This window comes from Fusarium solani (assembly GCF_023522795.1).
Source record: "Fusarium solani strain SB1 chromosome Unknown bctg00000000, whole genome shotgun sequence".
NCBI lineage: Eukaryota > Fungi > Ascomycota > Sordariomycetes > Hypocreales > Nectriaceae > Fusarium > Fusarium solani.
In genome coordinates this window covers 963,471-981,502 of record NW_027072157.1, presented here as the reverse complement: position 1 = coordinate 981,502, position 18,032 = coordinate 963,471, and the positions used below count along the sequence as shown (strand labels likewise).

Sequence of the window (18,032 nt, the reverse complement as noted above, 5' to 3'; positions counted from 1 at the left end):
CATGATTCACCACTAGGATACAAAGGCGTCGGGGGGATTTTACAATTTAGTGACAATAGCTATGTATAGTAGAGATGACTATGGACTCTACTCCCGCTGATCCTACTGATCAGCACAAACGCTGTCTTGCTCGCTTCCGAGTCCGCTCGCAGACTCGCATGTATGAGGTGATGTATAATTCAAGAAAAAAAACAGAAGCAGAATCAAAGACGCAAACCATGAGACAAATGGAATCGCAAAAAACCCGCCCCTCGCCGCTGGCAGGTTATCCCATCCACACACGGGACTCCCTCTCACACATGCTTGTCCGTTCCTCTACCCCGTGCATGGTCCAGAGGCCTCTTCTCCCATCGCAGCAGAATTCGCCCTCCTTTTTCTTCCTCCGCCAGCGTATTTGCACAAAAAATAGGTAGTCCTTTTCAAACACCACGTGTCCATCTCTGGGAGAAGAAAACCCTATTCTTCCACCAATGATCGTCCCGTGCTTGCTTGCTTTTACTTCTGGTTGCTGATCCATCTTTTGCCCCGAATCCGTGAGATGTAATGGCAATGCAATGCCCGCTCCGGAGGACCTCCGCGCTGATGCCAACCGACTTTCGCCGGGTAACCTCGCGTCGAGGGGAAGTTTGAGTTCGTTGGTGAGGTCCGTTTCCTTCCAACCACTCAATTATGTAACATTAGACAATAGTACATCTACACCAGGAAACGAAAGCTCTCAACCAAACGCCTTCCGCTATGATGGCAATTGTGCAGATCAAGGGTTGTTGTGTGTTTCGAATCGTTGGAAAAAGTTCGACAAAGAGAATAGAAGTGAAGGTGGGTATTTAGAGAGTGACGTCGAGGACAAGGCTGACATCGGCCACGTTGGGGCCAGCCAGGTCTTCAAGAACGGGTATCAAGTCTAATAGCTCGTTATCGTGAGCATCAGAGAACCAACTGCTGATAGGAACTGCGTGTTGGGGGTGGAAGATGTATGACGTTGGTGAGTTGTCGATGATGATGGTATCCTTCAGATCTCGTCCGACTTGAGAGAGATCCTTGACATAGTTGCCTTGGTGGTTGTAGCAGCTCTCTCGGAAGAGTCTGTGGTGGACAACTTTGTGGATGTCGAGCTGGTCCAGCAAAGGGTCTCCATACTGCAGATCATTAGTACTAGTCGAGCCATTGCGGAGGATCTGATAAGACTCACCTTAGAGACAGACGCTGTGAACACTACAACCTCGTACAGCTCGCCAACTCGCTTCATGAACTCGTCGACGCCTGGTCGCTTTATCACATAGACGTTGTGGTAGTTACCCTCAATCTCAACAGGGATGGTGAAGTCGGCCTGATGCAGAATCTGTCAAATAATTAGCGCACGCCATACGATCCAACACCATCGCAAGACATACCTTAAAGGAGCTATGGACCAGAGTTTCGTCCAAGTCAAGAACCAGGCATTTCCGGCCCTGGTGCTCTGGCGCAATCGGGGGGAGCAACCACTTCTGCGGCTCAGGCGCCGATGGGCCAGCTTCGGGGAATGGAACGGGTGCCACGGCAGAGGGGCCCGGACCTGGGGGTGGAGGTGGAGGAGGTATCGTGCTTTGGGGTGGTGCTTCGGCTGCAGGGGCTACCTGCACTTCTTCGGCCTCATCGACGGGAGCATCTCGCATATCAACGTCACCAGTGTCGGCCGTCTTGTTATCTTGCTCCTTGGGCTCCTCGTCTGCTGGAGATGGCTTGGGTGGCTCCACCGTGACGGCGGGGGGAATCGATTGCTTCGACTCCCTGTTTTCTCGCTCTGCCACTGTAATCTCGTCGTTGGTACTGCCAGATGAAGTAGGCTCGTCCTTGGGCTCTTGTGTGGGGGCGGCTGGTTGGGCTTCTTTCTCGGGAGCTGGCTTGGGCTGCTCCTGGGGAGTGTTGGTTCGCGACCTAGCAGATGTTGGCCGCTGAGGCAGTTTGTCCAGCTTGTGCACGTTTTCGTTGTTTTCCTCGCCGCCGTTGGGGCCCTCGGGGGTGACGCAACATCCAAGGAACGAGAGCAGACCACCTCTCTTCTTCTTCTGGGGGGAGCAACGGGAGAGCTTGGCTGGGTGTTTACAGGGGTGTTTGTGGGTTCAGTTTCGCCGCCAGTCCGGTTGCTAGACGTGCTTCCGTTCCGTCGTCGCCCCCGGAGGCTACCTTTGGAGTCTTTCGATCGGCTTCCGATGCTGTTCCGGGAATCGCTGACGGTCGCCCCACTCAAACCCGTAGATGTTGGTGACGATTGGTTCCGCTGTGACGATGATCTCGAGGGAACTTGGAGGAGCCCACGGCCTTTCTTGGAGCTTGACCCATCTTCTGGTGACAGTAGATCCTTGTCCTTGCCCATCTCAGCGTCGGCGGAGTTCGACTGAAGTTGGATTTCGTCGTTCGGAGTCTGCGGCTTGTCGGACATGTTTGCTGTTTGCTTGAAGGCCCGTCAGTGAATGTCCTGCAGAAGTTGATTTCCAAGCAGCGATTGGGAGCCGTCAGCAGCCGGATGGAGTACCACAGCCAGGAGCGCGCAGACGTGGTGATCACCAGCTCACACCAATATCATCCCAGCACAGTCTTCAAACTGGTCGCGACAAGGTCGCCAAGGAGACGATACTGTTCCCGTGTTCTCACGAGCATATAACAACCAGAAACCGCGCAGGGGGCTACCAGGATCGCGCAAGGGATGATGGCAACTCACGTCGTCGACCTCGTCCACACACAAAACCAGTCCTAAATGAACAGCCCCTAATTCTTTGTAGATGGCCTACAGAGGCCCGGAACGCGGGAGGAGGCGAGACAGTTCGATTTGGCGTCGATGAAGGAGGCGAAGGGCTTCAGAGCGCAGAGGGGGCGAAGTTGGTGGGAAATTGTAGCGCGTTTGGGCCGAGGCAAGCGGTGGCTGAAGGTTGGATCAAGGCAAAAGGTGCAAGTGAATGAAGCGAAAAGTAACCAAAGGGAGAACCGGAGCGAATGAGTGACTCGTCAAGAGACTGCCGCAAACGGGAAACCTGTTCGGGGGTTGCGTCGGTCGGGGATGGAGCTCGGTGAGGAGGAGGAAGAACGGAGGGCGGGCGGAGGACGGAGACGAGAAGCAGGGCGGATCGGAGGCTGAGAGGGAGGACCTGGCGCGCAAGCGAGATGATTGCCTTTAAAACGTAGATTGGGTCTTGGGCTGGGCACTTGGGGAGGAAGAGGAAATTGGAAGATCAAGGCTGGGAGCGCGCGCAGGGGTAAGTGGTAAAACTGCCCGGTCTCTGGAGACTCCCTACCTGAAGGCTGAAGGTTGGTTTTGGAAGGCTGGACGGGCGCGGTGGGAGCAGCGGGAGACGTGCTGGAAGCCGGGGGGAACATCCGCTGGAAACGCTGAGCGGCAGGGACACTGGGACGTCGAGAGACTGTGTGAACTGTGAGAGGATGGCCGAACGGGACGGGGCTCGACTGGGCTTTACTGGGGTGGGTGGGAGAGAAGGTGTGAGTGGAGTCTTGGTTGAGATTAGCCCTCGGCGAAGGATAGTACAGTATTGTGGGAGGTTTGTAACTGCACTAAACACACTGTGTATATGGTATTATTTGGCCCATATAGTACAGTGTGAACTTTAAGTCAACACGCCCCTCACAATACCACTCTATCTCTCCCCTTGTCTCATCTCCGCTAATAATGGTGCCCGCCAGGCTCATCTTAACCACCCTGTCCTATGGTCGCCCGTGGCCCGCCCATGCTCGGTGCGGCGCCTAGGACCCCTGCCCCAGGCTTAGAGTAGCAATAACTGACTGCGGGAGGATGTTGACTTGGGCGCGGGAGAGGGCAAAGGGGACAACAGCTTGACTTTTGCGACGTCTGTGCTCTACGATATCCCCTTGCCGGCTCTACAGTGTCTGCGTCCCAGCTCTCTGATGCGCCGCTCGCGAGTCGAGCTTGCATGTTAAGGGGACTCATGATGTGGGTTCAATCCGGAGACCTGGCGCCCGCTAGGTTGAGATAGACTCTCGGCCATGGCTTTCAATCAGAGTGTGGGCGTACCACGGGCTTTCGTTAGCAGGGCCGAGAAGAAATGGGAGAGCTCACCCATTGCGTGGTGGCCACTCAGTTCACACTCGACCAGCTGCTCCATGCTCCAAGCTCTCCCCGGCTTTTCAGCCGTGTTCCCTGCTGTCTGCTGTCCGAGAATGCCTGGGCGCACTCGCACTCTGTTCCCAGTTTCCTTGTGGCAACATGATGGGTGCCAGGGCACAAGGGTCAAGAAAAAATGAGACACCAGTACAAAGACATCAGCTTTTCGTCCCATAGGAATGCGTATAAAGCTGCAGTAAGATACCAGAATAATACGTCAAGCTCCTAGGGCTTTGTCTTTGAACGCTATCTTTTCCCTATTTTTTTTGGCTATTTTTATGTGAATTATGTTGTCAGAAAATAGCAGCCTTTGGGAGAGTTCGAGGTACTTTGCCCTTGGCTGTCTCATTTGTTTCTTAACCCGCCTGCACGGGTAGATGCAGTTCCGACGACGAGGTCTGGTGGTGTGCTGATAGTGTGTCCTGCGAAGGACCTCTTGTGCATGTTTCATTGAAGCGCCCTCTTCCGATTTGCACTGAGGCCCGAAGCTCATCGATGCATTGCTGTTGCTCCGTTAGCAACGCCGAATCTCCATAGCATGGAGATGAGGGCTCAGCAAAAAGCACATTTTCAGCCATCCCGAATGCTCGAGTCCGTGGTCAAAGAAACTGAGACACGTAGAAAGGGCCATCAACCTTGTCAGTCCAGGAAGATACGTCCCATCCAGACGGCATGATTGGCCGCGTTGGCGCCTGGATCAGTGATGTCTCCATGCATCGTGGGCCCCTCAGAATTGACCAGTCGAGAGACCTACATACCCGCTGTGGCCGGTTGGAAGACCTCTTGCCACCATCCCAAATCCGTCAGAACCCTTGTGCCTTTCTCTGGTGATGATGAAGTTCTTGATGGTTCTCGGTCGGCATTACCTGCGTTTCTCAGAACGCGACAGGGATCAGCAGGGAAACTCGTGAGCCTCAGCAAGCCTTCTCGGGCACCCTCCATCTCGTGTCACAAGACAGGCATCTGGTCATCCCCATGAGACTACGTAATTAGCTTGTGGTCACCCAATGGGTCTGTGGCGACCCATCCTTGGGCCCTGGAGATAGAGAGAAAAAAATCGTGGGAGCTTCCTGTGCATCCGAAATGTACGTGTGAACTGGCAATGAATTGGCCATGAACTAGCCCATCTCGCGACCTGTCGGATGTCGATGTTCAGTCGCATTGCCCGGGTCCCATGCCCCTGGCTACCTTAGTTAATTGCATGGTGGATCGGCGCTCGATGTCCATTCGCCCTTGGCTCTATGGAGGAGACCTTCATACTGGACCCCGTTGATGAAGACATGTGCGCGGAGTTGACTGGGACTTGGAAACCAGAGCCGCATGCTTAAGCACCCGCAAAGTCTGTCTTTATCTCAAAGGCGACCAACTGGAGATCTGGGCAATGACATGTGGCTCTACGTGCCTGCCTTTTGTTCCACCCATGGAAGTTCTAGACCTGTTTCTTCTGTTACATTCATCCAGATGAGATGCGGGCCACGACAATCCGCGACAGGCACAATCCAGTCAAAAGCCCCTGACGCCCTCGATGTGCCATTATGTACGCCCAAGACACGTCACAGAATTTGATACATGCCAAGCACACGATAAGGATTGCATGAAGCATCAAACGTGCCTGTGAATAAGCTTTTTGAGATTCTCGAAATTCTCTAGGGTAGACGTTCAGCGACGGGTTGGACGGAGCTGAACAGGAGAGCGGAGAAGCTTGTCTGGTTAAGGATTAGCTGTTCCCCCATGCTTCGCCCAGCCAATCAGGAGCCGAATGTTTCGGCCCATGCTCTTCCCCAGCTTTTCCCACATCATGTGACTGCACGCTGTGGCGTCATTCCCGTCCCGAGCTGGCCGCTTCCGTCGGCTGCAGCAGGCGCAGCCAGGCGAGTTGCAGTCGCATGTGGCACTTGCCTCGGAATCCGTATTCACATGCTCACACGGCGGCTTGATGACACCTGCCTTCCTAACCTAATCAAAGCACAATTGTTGAACCTGGATCGATTCGGCTATCTGATTTCTCGCATCATCGAATCTTGCACTGTTTCATTCTTCATTGAACTTTCTGTTTTCATCCCGAATCGTTAAAGAGACCCTCTCGCCGGATGGGGAAGTGAGGGAACTTTTCTGAGGCTCTCGAGAGTCGCTCGTGCTGCTGTGGGGAAGCTCCTCCAGCGCATTCAACGTCATCCCTATACCATCACCAATGGCTGCGCAATCAACCTTGCGGCATACTGCCGCTGAGGAGATGCTGGCGGCCTTCCTCGACAAATGGACTGGCAGGATACAGACAAAACTCCGCCGAACTTCGCGCACGACGCGTATCCTCGCGACTCTGGCACTCGCAGCCTCAATTATCCTCGGCGCAGAGGGAGGGCGACGATGGTGGAAGAACCGACGGCATGAGCGAGAACAAGGTCGCAAACTTGTGCGCACCAACTCATGGCTACACAACAAGGACGGATCGCGAACCATCTATGTTCCCTACAAAGATGGGACAACCAAGGTTGTCATCAACACGACCAAGCCGCTCACATTCGACGCTCATCGGCGCCTCTTCCTTAACCCACCGCGTGTCTCTGGACTGCGCGAAGGCACTGTGCCCTCAGCGCAAACCAAGCCCGGTCTGAATCTTGCTTTCCTGCACCAATTTCTGAGCCTGATGAGCATCATGATTCCGAGGTGGTCAAGTAAAGAAGCTGGATTGCTACTCAGCCACGGCGTATTTCTGATGCTGCGGACGTATCTTTCGCTGGTCGTGGCCCGTCTCGACGGTGAGATTGTGCGCGATCTTGTCGCTGGCAATGGCAAGGCTTTCCTCTGGGGCATCCTCAAGGTAAGGACGAAACCTGTGTGTCCGAGAAGTCGGTCGCTGACAATCAATAGTGGTGCGGACTTGGAGGCTTCGCCTCATACACCAACGCCATGATCAAGTTCCTCGAGTCCAAGGTATCGATCGCATTTCGAACGCGACTTACACGGTACATTCATGACCTCTACCTGAACGATAATCTTAATTACTATAAGCTCTCGAACCTGGACGGAGGCGTTGGCCAAAGCGCGGACCAGTTTATCACCCAAGATCTGACTCTATTCTGTGCAGCAGCCGCCAACATTTACTCGTCACTTGGAAAACCGTTTGTCGATCTTTGCGTCTTTAACTACCAGCTCTACCGGTCGCTTGGTCCTCTTGCTCTGACAGGTCTCATGAGCAATTACTTCTTGACTGCGAGCATCCTTCGAAGGCTTTCCCCGCCATTCGGCAAGCTAAAAGCCGTGGAAGGACGCAAAGAGGGTGACTTCCGAAGCTTGCATGCCAGGTTAATTGCCAATGCTGAGGAGGTTGCCTTCTATGGTGGTGCGGAGACGGAAAAGACATTCCTGAATCGCGAATTCAAGTCACTGAAGTCGTGGATGGAAGGCATCTACATGCTCAAGATCCGATACAACATCCTCGAAGACTTTATTCTCAAATACAGCTGGAGCGCCTACGGATATCTCCTGGCATCACTGCCCGTCTTTTTGCCAGCATGGGGTGGCGTTGGCGGCCGAGCTGAGATGGCCGAGAATGGACACCGGGGAGGCCGAGAACGTAACCGCATGAAGGAGTTTATTACTAACAAGAGGCTCATGCTCTCGCTTGCAGATGCTGGAGGTCGTATGATGTATTCGATCAAGGACCTTTCGGAACTGGCAGGGTACACTAGCCGTGTATACACGCTCATCTCGACTCTGCATCGGGTACATGCCAATGCCTACCATATCCGAGGTGGCCAGAGCGAATTGTATTCGCTATCCGACGTTCAAGGGACGATCCAGAAGGGATTTGACGGTGTTCGGTTTGAGCATGTTCCGGTTGTGGCCCCTGGTCTGTGGCCGCAGGGAGGCGAGGAGTTGCTTGACTCCCTGTCTATCATAATTCGAAGGGGGGAGCATCTACTGGTGAGTCTTCCTTTCCCGACACAAAATGTGCCGCTGCTAACGAAGAATAGATTTCTGGACCAAACGGAGTGGGTAAAAGTGCCATTTCCCGAATTCTCGCAGGTCTCTGGCCAGTATACAGAGGATTGGTGAGCCGGCCCAAGAACATCGGCCAAGACGGCATCATGTTCTTGCCCCAGCGACCGTACCTGAGCCCAGGCACACTTCGCGATCAAGTCATTTACCCCGATGGCCACGTGGACATGCGAGAGAAGCGCAAGTCGGAAGATGACCTTAAGAGCATACTGGAGGCGGCGAGGTTAGGCTACCTTCCTGATCGAGAAGGAGGGTGGGATACGCGAAAGGAGTGGAAGGACGTCCTTAGTGGAGGTGAGAAGCAGAGGATGGGATTTGCTCGTCTGCTATATCATGAACCTCAGTATGCCATCGTGGATGAAGGCACCAGCGCCGTGTCAAGCGACGTGGAAGGCTTGCTCTACGAGACATGCAAGGAGAGGGGCATCAGTAAGTTGATTCCATGGCGAGATTTTTTCATGTGATGCTGACATGCCGCAGCTCTTATTACCATTTCAACCCGGGCTTCCCTTAAGAAGTACCATACATACAACCTCGTCCTGGGAATGGGAGAGCGAGGCGATGAGTGGGAATTTGAGCGAATTGGAACAGAGCGAGAGAAGATGCAGGTTGAGAAGGAGTTACAAGAACTGCACGAGCGACTTGCGCAGGTGGACGAGTGGAAGAAGCGACGGGATGAGATCGAGGCTGAGCTGGCAGCGGTGTGGACGGATCAGGGAGAGAAGCTGGAGGCCCCGGCGTATGCGGAAGAGGTTGTTGAGGCCCAAGAGTAGGCCAAGAGTAGGCGAGGCGATTGGAGTGACGGTGCATGGAGCAGGCTGGCGGATATGTCTTGTACAAGCAAGTAAGCAGGAAGAGGGCGAATGGATATCTACGCGCCCACAACTGACGGCATCTTGGGACCATGTGGCTGGCTGCTTCGGCCGAATATGCGGAGTATCTCGAGTTGTCTGATGCTGAATGCGTAGATTGTCTAAGAGCCGAGGCGGTGAGGGAGGTTGTAAACTCTGATCTTGTCTCTAGACTCTGTCATTGACTCCAAGGGTTAGGGTTATCAGAGTCAAGAAGGACGAACGAGTGCCGAGATGGAGCGCGGCACTCGACCTCATCATCACATCATGGGATGGATGGTACTGAACCCTGCTTTCTCCCAAGCTTCCAATTGCCCATTGACGCCCCGGGAGCCTGGTTCACAGCCACCACCAACGGCCCCCAGAGCATCCATCATCCACCCATCGGCTAGCTCAATACTGTAAGCAGCAGCTCCAGGGCTTGGGAAAAAAAAGCCCCCAGGCTGCCAGGTTCTTCCAGCTCACGCAGCAAACGCCACTAACCAGGCCGTCATCCCCCCAATCACTAGTCTCGCTGGGCACACCACCGCAGCAGACTATTAGCGGCAAGCAGCATCTTAGGGCGCGCCGCGTCGATCCCGGTCTTTGCCCCCCTCCCCAGAAAGGTGCAAAGAGAGAATGGCGAGGTTCTGGACCTGAGCTGAACCGGAAACCACAAGGTTGTGTAGAGACTATTGATGAGGAGAATTGAATGACAAAATGATCAGCAAAAAGAAAAAGAGCCTATTTTCTCTCCCTCCCTGCCACCCTTTCCTTTCCTTTCCTTCCTCACTTTACCCGTGCCGTGCCGTCTTTTTTTGCTGCTTGTCTTGACATCCCGTCCTCTACTAAAGCTGTCTTGCCTTTTTTGCAAGAGCTTCTGTGGAAATTGCGCAACTTTGACGCAGAACCAGGCTGTCCTTGAAAAAGAGGCTCTGTCCTCTTCCTCAATTGAGCAGCCCGACTACATAATTAACGCGCTTTTTTGTTCATCCCTCTTTTCTCTTTCAGCTAAAGCTTGGGTTTCCCCCCTCTCGTCCATTCCAGAGTTCATCGTCATCCAGCTTCTCTCCCCCCGCAAATCCACCTCTCTTTAGAGTTTCAAAGCTATGCTACATCTTGCTCTGGAATTCATCTCAACGCCATAAAAGAAAAAAAAAAAAAAAAAACCAAAGAAATATCAACACAAAATTCGTATTGATAAATAAGCTGCAGCCATGATCCGTGGCCATGGCCGCGGTCCCGGCTCCCTCGGCTCTCGCTCCGGCGTCTCTTACATGCCCCCCATCGACGAGAACGAGGTCGCCTCGACACCTTCACCTAGCCCTCCCAAGACTCCTCTTCGAGTACCGCACAAGTCGCCGCGGCGAGGAATGCGGACTCACAACGGCGTCACAAAGATCAACAGCAACAACAACGGCACCGCAAAGCTCAACGGCGTGCTTCCGCCGCCCTACGTCCCACCTTATATACTCTCCGCCGGGTATTCGCCCCCACACGCGCCGACTCTGCATCCCCCGCCGCCGAGCTATAAGGAGGCGCATGCGGTAAAGGGAAAAATCGTCGAGGGGGAGTCGCTTGGCGAGGAAGAGGGAGTTGTTCCACGAGGGCGGATGTGTGGTGTTGATAGGAGGAGAGTGTGTTGCTTGTTTGGTGTCGCCGTGGCCGCCATGGCTATCATTGCCATAGGACTTGGCATTGGACTGACAATTGGCCTGAAGGACAAGTAAGTGAAGCCATCATGAACAGAGGAACCTGCGAATTGACCAACCCCCCTAGACGTCAAGGCTCAACCGAGGACAACTCCCCATTGAAGGATCCCAACTTCCCAGCCGGCTCTTTCTCCTTCAAGGCAAACCTCCAGAAGCCGTTGACAGAGTGTACCTCGAATCCATCCACATGGCGCTGCTACCCCTATACCGAGGGCGAACCCGCGACCTTTTTCTGGATCATCACCTACGTCAACACCCAGTTCTACAAGATCTCATCCACCGACAACCCCTTTGCACCCTCCTTCACCAACCTCACCCTTGAGCTCCTGGACGAAAACACCCCCAAGGAGCGTCTTCTCTTCTCCTTCTCCATGAACAAGACTGTTGTGCCGGACGACCAACTTTCGTCCAGCAACCGTGCTGCGCGGTGTACCTTTGACGACACGCGCTTTGAGGCTACGCTGTGGACACACAGGAGCAAGGGCCACGATAATGACGACGACACATCCGATAATAGCAAGTTTGTCGCCTGGCCTGGTGACGTCGAGATTGTACAGAGCAAGTCCTTCAAAAGCGGATCGCCAAGATGCGTGGATGACGACGGCGACAAGGTGGGCGACGTCAAGTCTCGCTCAGGGGCTTGTGAATGTCGATACACCAACTTTGACACGGACTAATCAGTCTACCACGTGCTTACCACAGCGCGTCGACCACATTGAATGAATTATTGGTAATGGATGCTTGGGTGATTTTAATAATGGTTTAGCGGAAAAAGGAACAGGCGATTAAGCGATGGAGTTAATGATACCCAGAGATATGACAAACTGCTTTTCGGTTGGAATAAGCATCAACGATACGTAGCGTATATGAAGTACAAAATGAACCCCGATTAATGAAAACGAAACAATCCACCTACCAAAAAAGAAAGGGAACAAAGCGGTAAAAAGCAAGCTGCCCGAACCTTGAACTCCTGCATGCATGTATCACTTGATACAGTCTCAAAGGAATAAGACATGCGAGACAACCAAGAAAAAGAAAATCGACTTTAACCTGCCTTCTCAAATCAAACATCAAAATCTCCCTTTCCACCTGCGGTTATATACGCAAATGCAGGAAGATTGCCATCTGCGAGCCTCCGCTCAAGATGCTTCGTCCTGGCCATTAGATTGCGGATGGCCATGGGCATGTCATCCATGGCCGCCTGAACAAACTTGTCGAGATTGTTCATCTTGACACAAGTCTTGAGACTCCTTGCACTGGGCTCAGAGACTCGCTTGTTGACCCTTGTTCCACGTTCCTTGCGATTGGGGAACCGCATCTTGCTCCTGTCATATATTGAGCCAGTCTTCTTAGCCTTCCCTCGCCCAGTGCCACTCTTGGGAAGATCAAATCTTATTCCCCTTCGTGCCGTAGGAACAGGAGATTTATCACTGCCACTTTCAGATACACCGCCATCAGGTTCGGCGCGTGCGCAACGCAAGTTGGTGTAAGACCCCCCGGCATCCTCCTGAGCAGCTTCGTTATCGTCCATAGCAGCCGTTTCATGGCTGGGTGGATTGAGCCACGAGGGAGCTGCCGCTGCCGCCGACGGCTGGTCGCCAACAGGCCTCCGGGCAATCCGCTGAGGGACACGCAGATTGGCAGGTCGCCGAGGAATTTGATGTTGGCCTTGACCAGGAACAGGCGGCTGATGCCCACCAACAGGTGGTTGAGGGGTCTGGTCTCCACCACCAGAAGCACCAGAAGCCCTGGATTGTCGATCCATCCACTTCTGAAAATACTCGAGTTGTTCCGCGGGAGCGGAATCTGCCTGCTGCTCATGTCGGTGAGGCTCTGATCCCGGGTCTGGGTGCAGGAATGGTATGATGCCTCCAGCCATAGACTCCTCGAGGGCATCGGCAACGTCGTCATCTATTGGGTCAGGTATGGGCTCCGGAGTTTTAGGACCAAAAAAACACTCCCAGAAGTATGCCATTTCTTCGGGGCTCTGGTAGAAGGGATGCATCTTGCGAATCGTGATCTCTCGCAGAAGCGTCGTGATGCTGGGTCGTTCGCCCGGCACCTCGAGCTGGCATCGCATAATTAGGTCGCGCAGAGTAGGATCGACATGGGAGAATGATGGGTCTTGCAGCACCCATCCATAGGTGTTCCCTGATTGTGTCCCATCCATACTATCAAAATGATAGGCATCGAATGGATACGCCTCGGTAAGAAATGTAATGGCCGCTTCCATCTATGGCTTGTCAGCGGGATCAGGATGTAGGGATGATGAAACTAACCACTTTACCAATGAAAAAGATGTTTGTCCAAGTACCGAACCGGCCAGCAATCGGATGTCCTTGAGTGAGATCTTCACCTGCGAATTGGGATCCGTCCAGGTTGACGCCTTCGTCTGTCCGCAGTTGGTCCCAGTCCTGGTGAACTTGCTCCTAGTAGCAGTTAGAGACTGTTGATGTATGTGTTGAATATGTCACGTACCGGAGTCACTCTGTGGAGCTTGCAAGGCTTCCTCATCTTCCAGTACCGGGCATCGCCCCAGGTCTTCCATTTTTCGCTCATGATGTAACTAAAGGCACCGAGATCGTGAAGCTAGGGATTCGTCAACGCGTGGCTCATGCGCTCAGGTATTTGGGGAATTACCTTGAAAATAGGTTTGTGCGGATGGCTATCAGCCGTACCAGCGAGAACTATGAACCAGGTTAGAAGGGGCGAATATGTAGAACACATGCACGTACCGTTTAACTCTTCCAAGTCTAGGTGAACATCGTGCGATTGTTGGATATTCTCCAGTTGCGCCAAGAAGTGTTCCAGACGGTTGGTATCAATGGCTGTTTGCAACTCTTTGTCAAAGTCTCTGTGCATGGCAAGGAAAGAAGGCACATATGCAACAGAGGCAACTCCCCGGACCACTGGACACGAATCAGTACAAGGACGCAAGTGTATAAGTGGAGATACATACGGCATTCCCAGATGCCCCAAAGAGTCCTGTCCGGGAATTGCACATCCATCTGACTGGCTAGGGTCAATACTTTGCGCAAATCTCCGTGTTCCATGAACTCAAAGACGATGAGTTCGAGGGATCCGGCGTTGAAGTCTGAGCCATTTCTGTACCGAAGACGAGCCAGAGGATTCCTCTGTCTGACTTCATTCTGTATCTTCATGGCTTCAGCATGTAGGTCGAGGATCTGGCTGGTATGCTCGGCACCGGCGTATCGAAGGTGAAAGCGGGATTCCCTTCCAACGTGAAAGTCTCTACCGAGAGCCCTTTTGATGACCACCTTTTTACTGGATCCATCTTCAAACCAAACCCTCCATAGAGAAACATATCCATGACCGCCGGCAGCAAGGATCTTGATGAATTCGAACCTGAGGCCCTTCCACTGCACATCGTCAATGCCGCGCCTTGCAACCACGTCATCTACGTGCTGAGGAATGTTTTTGGGCCGCGCGTTGCGATAGTAGAAGTTGTATCTCTGATTCAAGCGGCGATGGTTGTGTCGGACCTTTTCCCAATATTCTATTGGAATCTCTGGACAGTTGTGGAACAAGACCTCGGTTTCGCCCCTGACGATGGCGCCCTGCAAGGTCATCATATTGCGCCAATGGAGGAGGTCGTTATCAGGCACCATGATGGTCCTGACTTGAATCTCTTCGGGCCGCATGTTGAAATGATGGTGAATGAATGATTGAAAGTATCTCTATCGTGTGAACATGGCGAAGTGCCAAAGTCGGATGGGGGAGTTCCTGGGTAATAAGCATGTTCGGGAACAAAGACGCGACAACTTCAACGCCCGACTGGTTCTGCATGGCGGCAGTCCGATTCGTAGCAAGGGAGGAAGCTCAGGTGTCAAAGCCAGCCTCAATGGCAGCATTGTGAGGGACTCGAAGCCGAATCTGGATGTTTTGGGACAAAGGATCGCGGGGTGACCGTGTGGTGTTTGGCAACTTCTTTGTTGAGCAGCCTGGTTGGGTTCAGCAGCAACGATAACCGATTCTAATTTGGGAGTTGAAGCCAGGGAGACGAGGACGGCCGTGCGCGGACGTGAAAGAAATCTCTTTGATGCTGCGATGCACTCCATGATGATGGGTGAATGCGAAGGTGATTCGTCGAAGCTATTGTCAATGCAGCCATGATGGCTGAATCTGAGGAGGGGAAGCTCCTATTCTCACCTGAAGACGTCGTCTTTGTCCCAATGGTGATGGTATCATCAGGGAACGAGGGCACCTTGGTTGACTTCGTGTGGCACAATGAATTGAGTCTCGTGGGGACGGCCTTGGTGTTGACCACCTCGAGTCTGCTGTCTTCATGTCATGTCCTCGGATGAATTAGAATGGGGGCCAGGGTAGGTCCGTAGAAGCAACGGGCACCATGTGGGGCAGCTGGTGCCTTCCTTCCTGTAGCGCCTCGGGCAAAAGAGGTATGTACAATATCCGCCCGCGTGGAACGACGTGGGACCACGACTTTAGGCTAAATTGCTTTCTCCCGGAGCTTCATCCTCTCGGTCATGATATTCAGCATCAATTCTACCCTTATTCTTCCGCGCAAATCCACCGACAGAAAAAACCTCTTCAAGCTTCCAAGACTGGGGAACCTGGGCAAATGCTCGTGGGCTGTAAGAATGCTGATACTACTACCACGTCACCCAGCCCTGACCAGAGTCATCCGACGACCCGGCCGGGGTATGGTACGGGGTCTTTGGATGGTCTGCCGCATCAATCACAGAAGGCCAAATGCTGTCCTGGCACACCCGCGACAGAATCCACCGGGCCTTTGCCGCGACACCGACTCCAGTTGTGGTTAAACGCACAAATGGGCGTCGACGGAGCTCCCGGTCTGCCACGGTAAGCTGCCGCAAGCTCCAGACGACCGACGCCAAGGGACCTGCATCATCTGGTCCTACAGAATGGGACATGACACCCATCTCGCTGTCATGATATGTGCGGCGCATAATTGCTTTTGGCCTAGATCTCCTGCCGCTTTTCTCGCCTCCCCCCACGACGAGGGCTTGGTTCGCGGGGTGATTCTGCGTCCTTCACTTGGCCCGGGGTGGCTGTACATGTGCCAGATGCTCGAACGACAAATAGAGTGACTCGAGTTTCGGCGTGCGGTGAGTTTTGCATGTCCCTGATCCTGCTCGGTGAGACCTTGACCGATAGTATGGGCTTTTGTCCAGACGGTATGGAGAATCACTCGGGACGTCGGTCATGATGGCTAGAGAGCCGGCGTTTACTCTCAGCCTCAGCCAACTCAACCGCGGCGATAAGCGATTTAGATCCCAGCTCGGCCATGAGCGTCTTGCAGTGGATCACACGCCCTTCTGGAAATGCTAGGCTAGTGATCCAATTTGAAAATATCCAGCGCGGCCACCGCTTTTCCCAAACATCCAGATGCCCACCCTTCGCCGGGTGAATTCCCTTGGGCCCCACAGAGGCGGCAATGGTGGCCGGGCTGGTCAATACGACCTCGAATCGATGAGACCACGCCTCATTCTTGCACGACCGTTGCACACCTCTCACGCTTTCAGTTCACGCCCAGCCAGACCCATGATACTTACTGTCCCTTCCCTACCTTACCCGTGGACAACACTGCACTCTCTCGTCTGCGCTAGCCGTCCAGGTCTCGCCGACCCATGCTCGATGGAGTCGCGCTATCAATGCCATGCCGTGCCATTCTCTGTCATGTCGCGCCCATGAGGGACGCCGGGTGAAGCTGGAAAGTCGAAAGCTGGGCCGACTGAGGCATAACCTCGAGACGGGATGTGGATGTGCTCCTCTCTGGCTCAGGAGCTCGACGTAGCATAAATACGCCTGTTCCCTCCCTCTTCTCGGGGTTTGCTTCTTCTCCCTCTTCCTCCTCCTTGTCCTCATCTATCCAATTATACCCAGAGACAACATCACAACCCACCAAAATGGCTGATATCCCCACCGTCAAGCTCAGCAGCGGCCACGAGATGCCCCAGGTCGGCTTCGGCCTCTGGAAGGTTGACAACGCCACCTGCGCCGACACCGTTTACGAGGCCATCAAGGCTGGTTACCGTCTGCTGGATGGTGCCTGCGGTACGTGAATGCTTCCCTTCTACCAGCTTGAAGCCACTATAGAGTTGCTTGTCCTCTGTCGATAATGTCTTCGGCGCAACAACACCAACAACGTCTGCCCCTCCTTCGATGCTATATCCCTGCTCGCTGCCCCTCCATTGCCCCCTGTCCACTCCCAATTACCCCGGCAGAATAGCCACAAAGGACCCCTGCAAATCTGCCCCTCCACCAGCGTCATATCAGTTGAGAGCTTGGCCCCACCAGGTGATGGCTTCATGAGACCTGTAGGATTGAGCCATGATATGACACCCTTTGTTCCCCTCAAAGAGACCCAAAATGAAGCAAATTCTGATATTCAATCTCTACAGATTACGGCAACGAGAAGGAGTGTGGTGAGGGTGTCGCCCGCGCCATCAAGGAGGGTATCGTGAAGCGCGAGGACCTCTTCATCGTCTCCAAGCTCTGGCAGACCTACCACGAGGAGCAGCACGTCGAGCCCATCACCCGCCGACAGCTTGCCGACTGGCAGGTTGACTACTTCGACCTCTTCCTCATCCACTTCCCCGTCGCCCTCGAGTACATCGACCCCTCGGTCCGCTACCCTCCCGGCTGGCACATCGACGACGCCCAGACCGAGATCCGATGGGGCAAGGCCACCAACCAGGAGACCTGGGGTGCCATGGAGAAGCTCGTTGAGAAGGGTCTGGCCAAGTCTATTGGTATCTCCAACTTCCAGTCCCAGGCCATCTACGACCTCCTCAAGTACGCCAAGATCCGACCCGCCACCCTCCAGGTCGAGCTTCACCCCTACTACCAGCAGACCGAGCTCGTCCGCCTGGCCAACGCTGAGGGCATCGCTCTGACTGCCTACTCCTCCTTCGGCCCTGCCGGCTTCATCGAGCTCGACATGGACCGTGCCAAGGACGCTGTTCCCCTGATGCAGCACGAGGTCTTTACCACCCTCGCCGAGAAGTACGGCAAGAGCCCCGCCCAGGTCCTCCTCCGATGGTCTACCCAGCGAGGCATCTCCGTCATCCCCAAGTCTACCCGTCTCGACCTCATGCAGGAGAACCTGGCCTCTGTCAACTTTAACATTGACGAGGAGGACATGGCCCGCATCGCCAAGATGGACCTTCACCTCAAGTTCAACCAGCCCACCAACGTGAGTATTACCGCTTCTGCTGTCGTCTCGAGTATTATGCTAATGCCTTGCAGTACTTCCCCACCGAGAAGCTCTGGATCTTTGCTTAGAGCAATGACATGTGATGACGAATTTAAAAAGAAAGAAATAACTTGGGAAACATTTTGTTTTGGGACATTAGGCGTTTGTTGATGATGGGC

General features: G+C 53.8%; 5 protein-coding genes across 5 annotated transcripts; 3 read left to right on the top strand and 2 right to left on the bottom strand.

The window, feature by feature from the left end:
• Positions 1 to 824: 824 nt before the first annotated feature.
• MRS44_000314 (uncharacterized protein) lies at positions 825 to 2,419 on the bottom strand (the record flags this gene model as incomplete). Its single annotated transcript, XM_065623982.1, has 4 exons — positions 825 to 1,136; positions 1,190 to 1,339; positions 1,392 to 2,071; positions 2,164 to 2,419. The coding sequence occupies 4 exons, from the start codon at positions 2,417 to 2,419 to the stop codon at positions 825 to 827; spliced, it is 1,398 nt and encodes a 465-aa protein (XP_065479715.1).
• Positions 2,420 to 6,302: 3,883 nt separating this feature from the next.
• MRS44_000313 (uncharacterized protein) lies at positions 6,303 to 8,886 on the top strand (the record flags this gene model as incomplete). The annotated part of the gene is made up of 4 exons (XM_046272854.2): positions 6,303 to 6,932; positions 6,983 to 8,038; positions 8,089 to 8,542; positions 8,594 to 8,886. The coding sequence occupies 4 exons, from the start codon at positions 6,303 to 6,305 to the stop codon at positions 8,884 to 8,886; spliced, it is 2,433 nt and encodes an 810-aa protein (XP_046129562.1).
• A 1,274-nt stretch (positions 8,887 to 10,160) lies between these two features.
• On the top strand, positions 10,161 to 11,332 carry MRS44_000312 (uncharacterized protein; the record flags this gene model as incomplete). Its single annotated transcript, XM_046272852.2, has 2 exons — positions 10,161 to 10,669; positions 10,723 to 11,332. The coding sequence occupies 2 exons, from the start codon at positions 10,161 to 10,163 to the stop codon at positions 11,330 to 11,332; spliced, it is 1,119 nt and encodes a 372-aa protein (XP_046129563.2).
• Positions 11,333 to 11,718: 386 nt separating this feature from the next.
• Positions 11,719 to 14,317, bottom strand: MRS44_000311 (uncharacterized protein; the record flags this gene model as incomplete). The annotated part of the gene is made up of 6 exons (XM_046272846.2): positions 11,719 to 12,888; positions 12,935 to 13,084; positions 13,134 to 13,244; positions 13,296 to 13,342; positions 13,391 to 13,564; positions 13,615 to 14,317. 6 exons carry the CDS (start codon positions 14,315 to 14,317, stop codon positions 11,719 to 11,721), a joined length of 2,355 nt encoding a protein of 784 aa, XP_046129564.2.
• A 2,247-nt stretch (positions 14,318 to 16,564) lies between these two features.
• MRS44_000310 (uncharacterized protein) lies at positions 16,565 to 17,942 on the top strand (the record flags this gene model as incomplete). The annotated part of the gene is made up of 3 exons (XM_046272867.2): positions 16,565 to 16,712; positions 17,060 to 17,853; positions 17,907 to 17,942. The coding sequence occupies 3 exons, from the start codon at positions 16,565 to 16,567 to the stop codon at positions 17,940 to 17,942; spliced, it is 978 nt and encodes a 325-aa protein (XP_046129565.2).
• Positions 17,943 to 18,032: the final 90 nt, after the last annotated feature.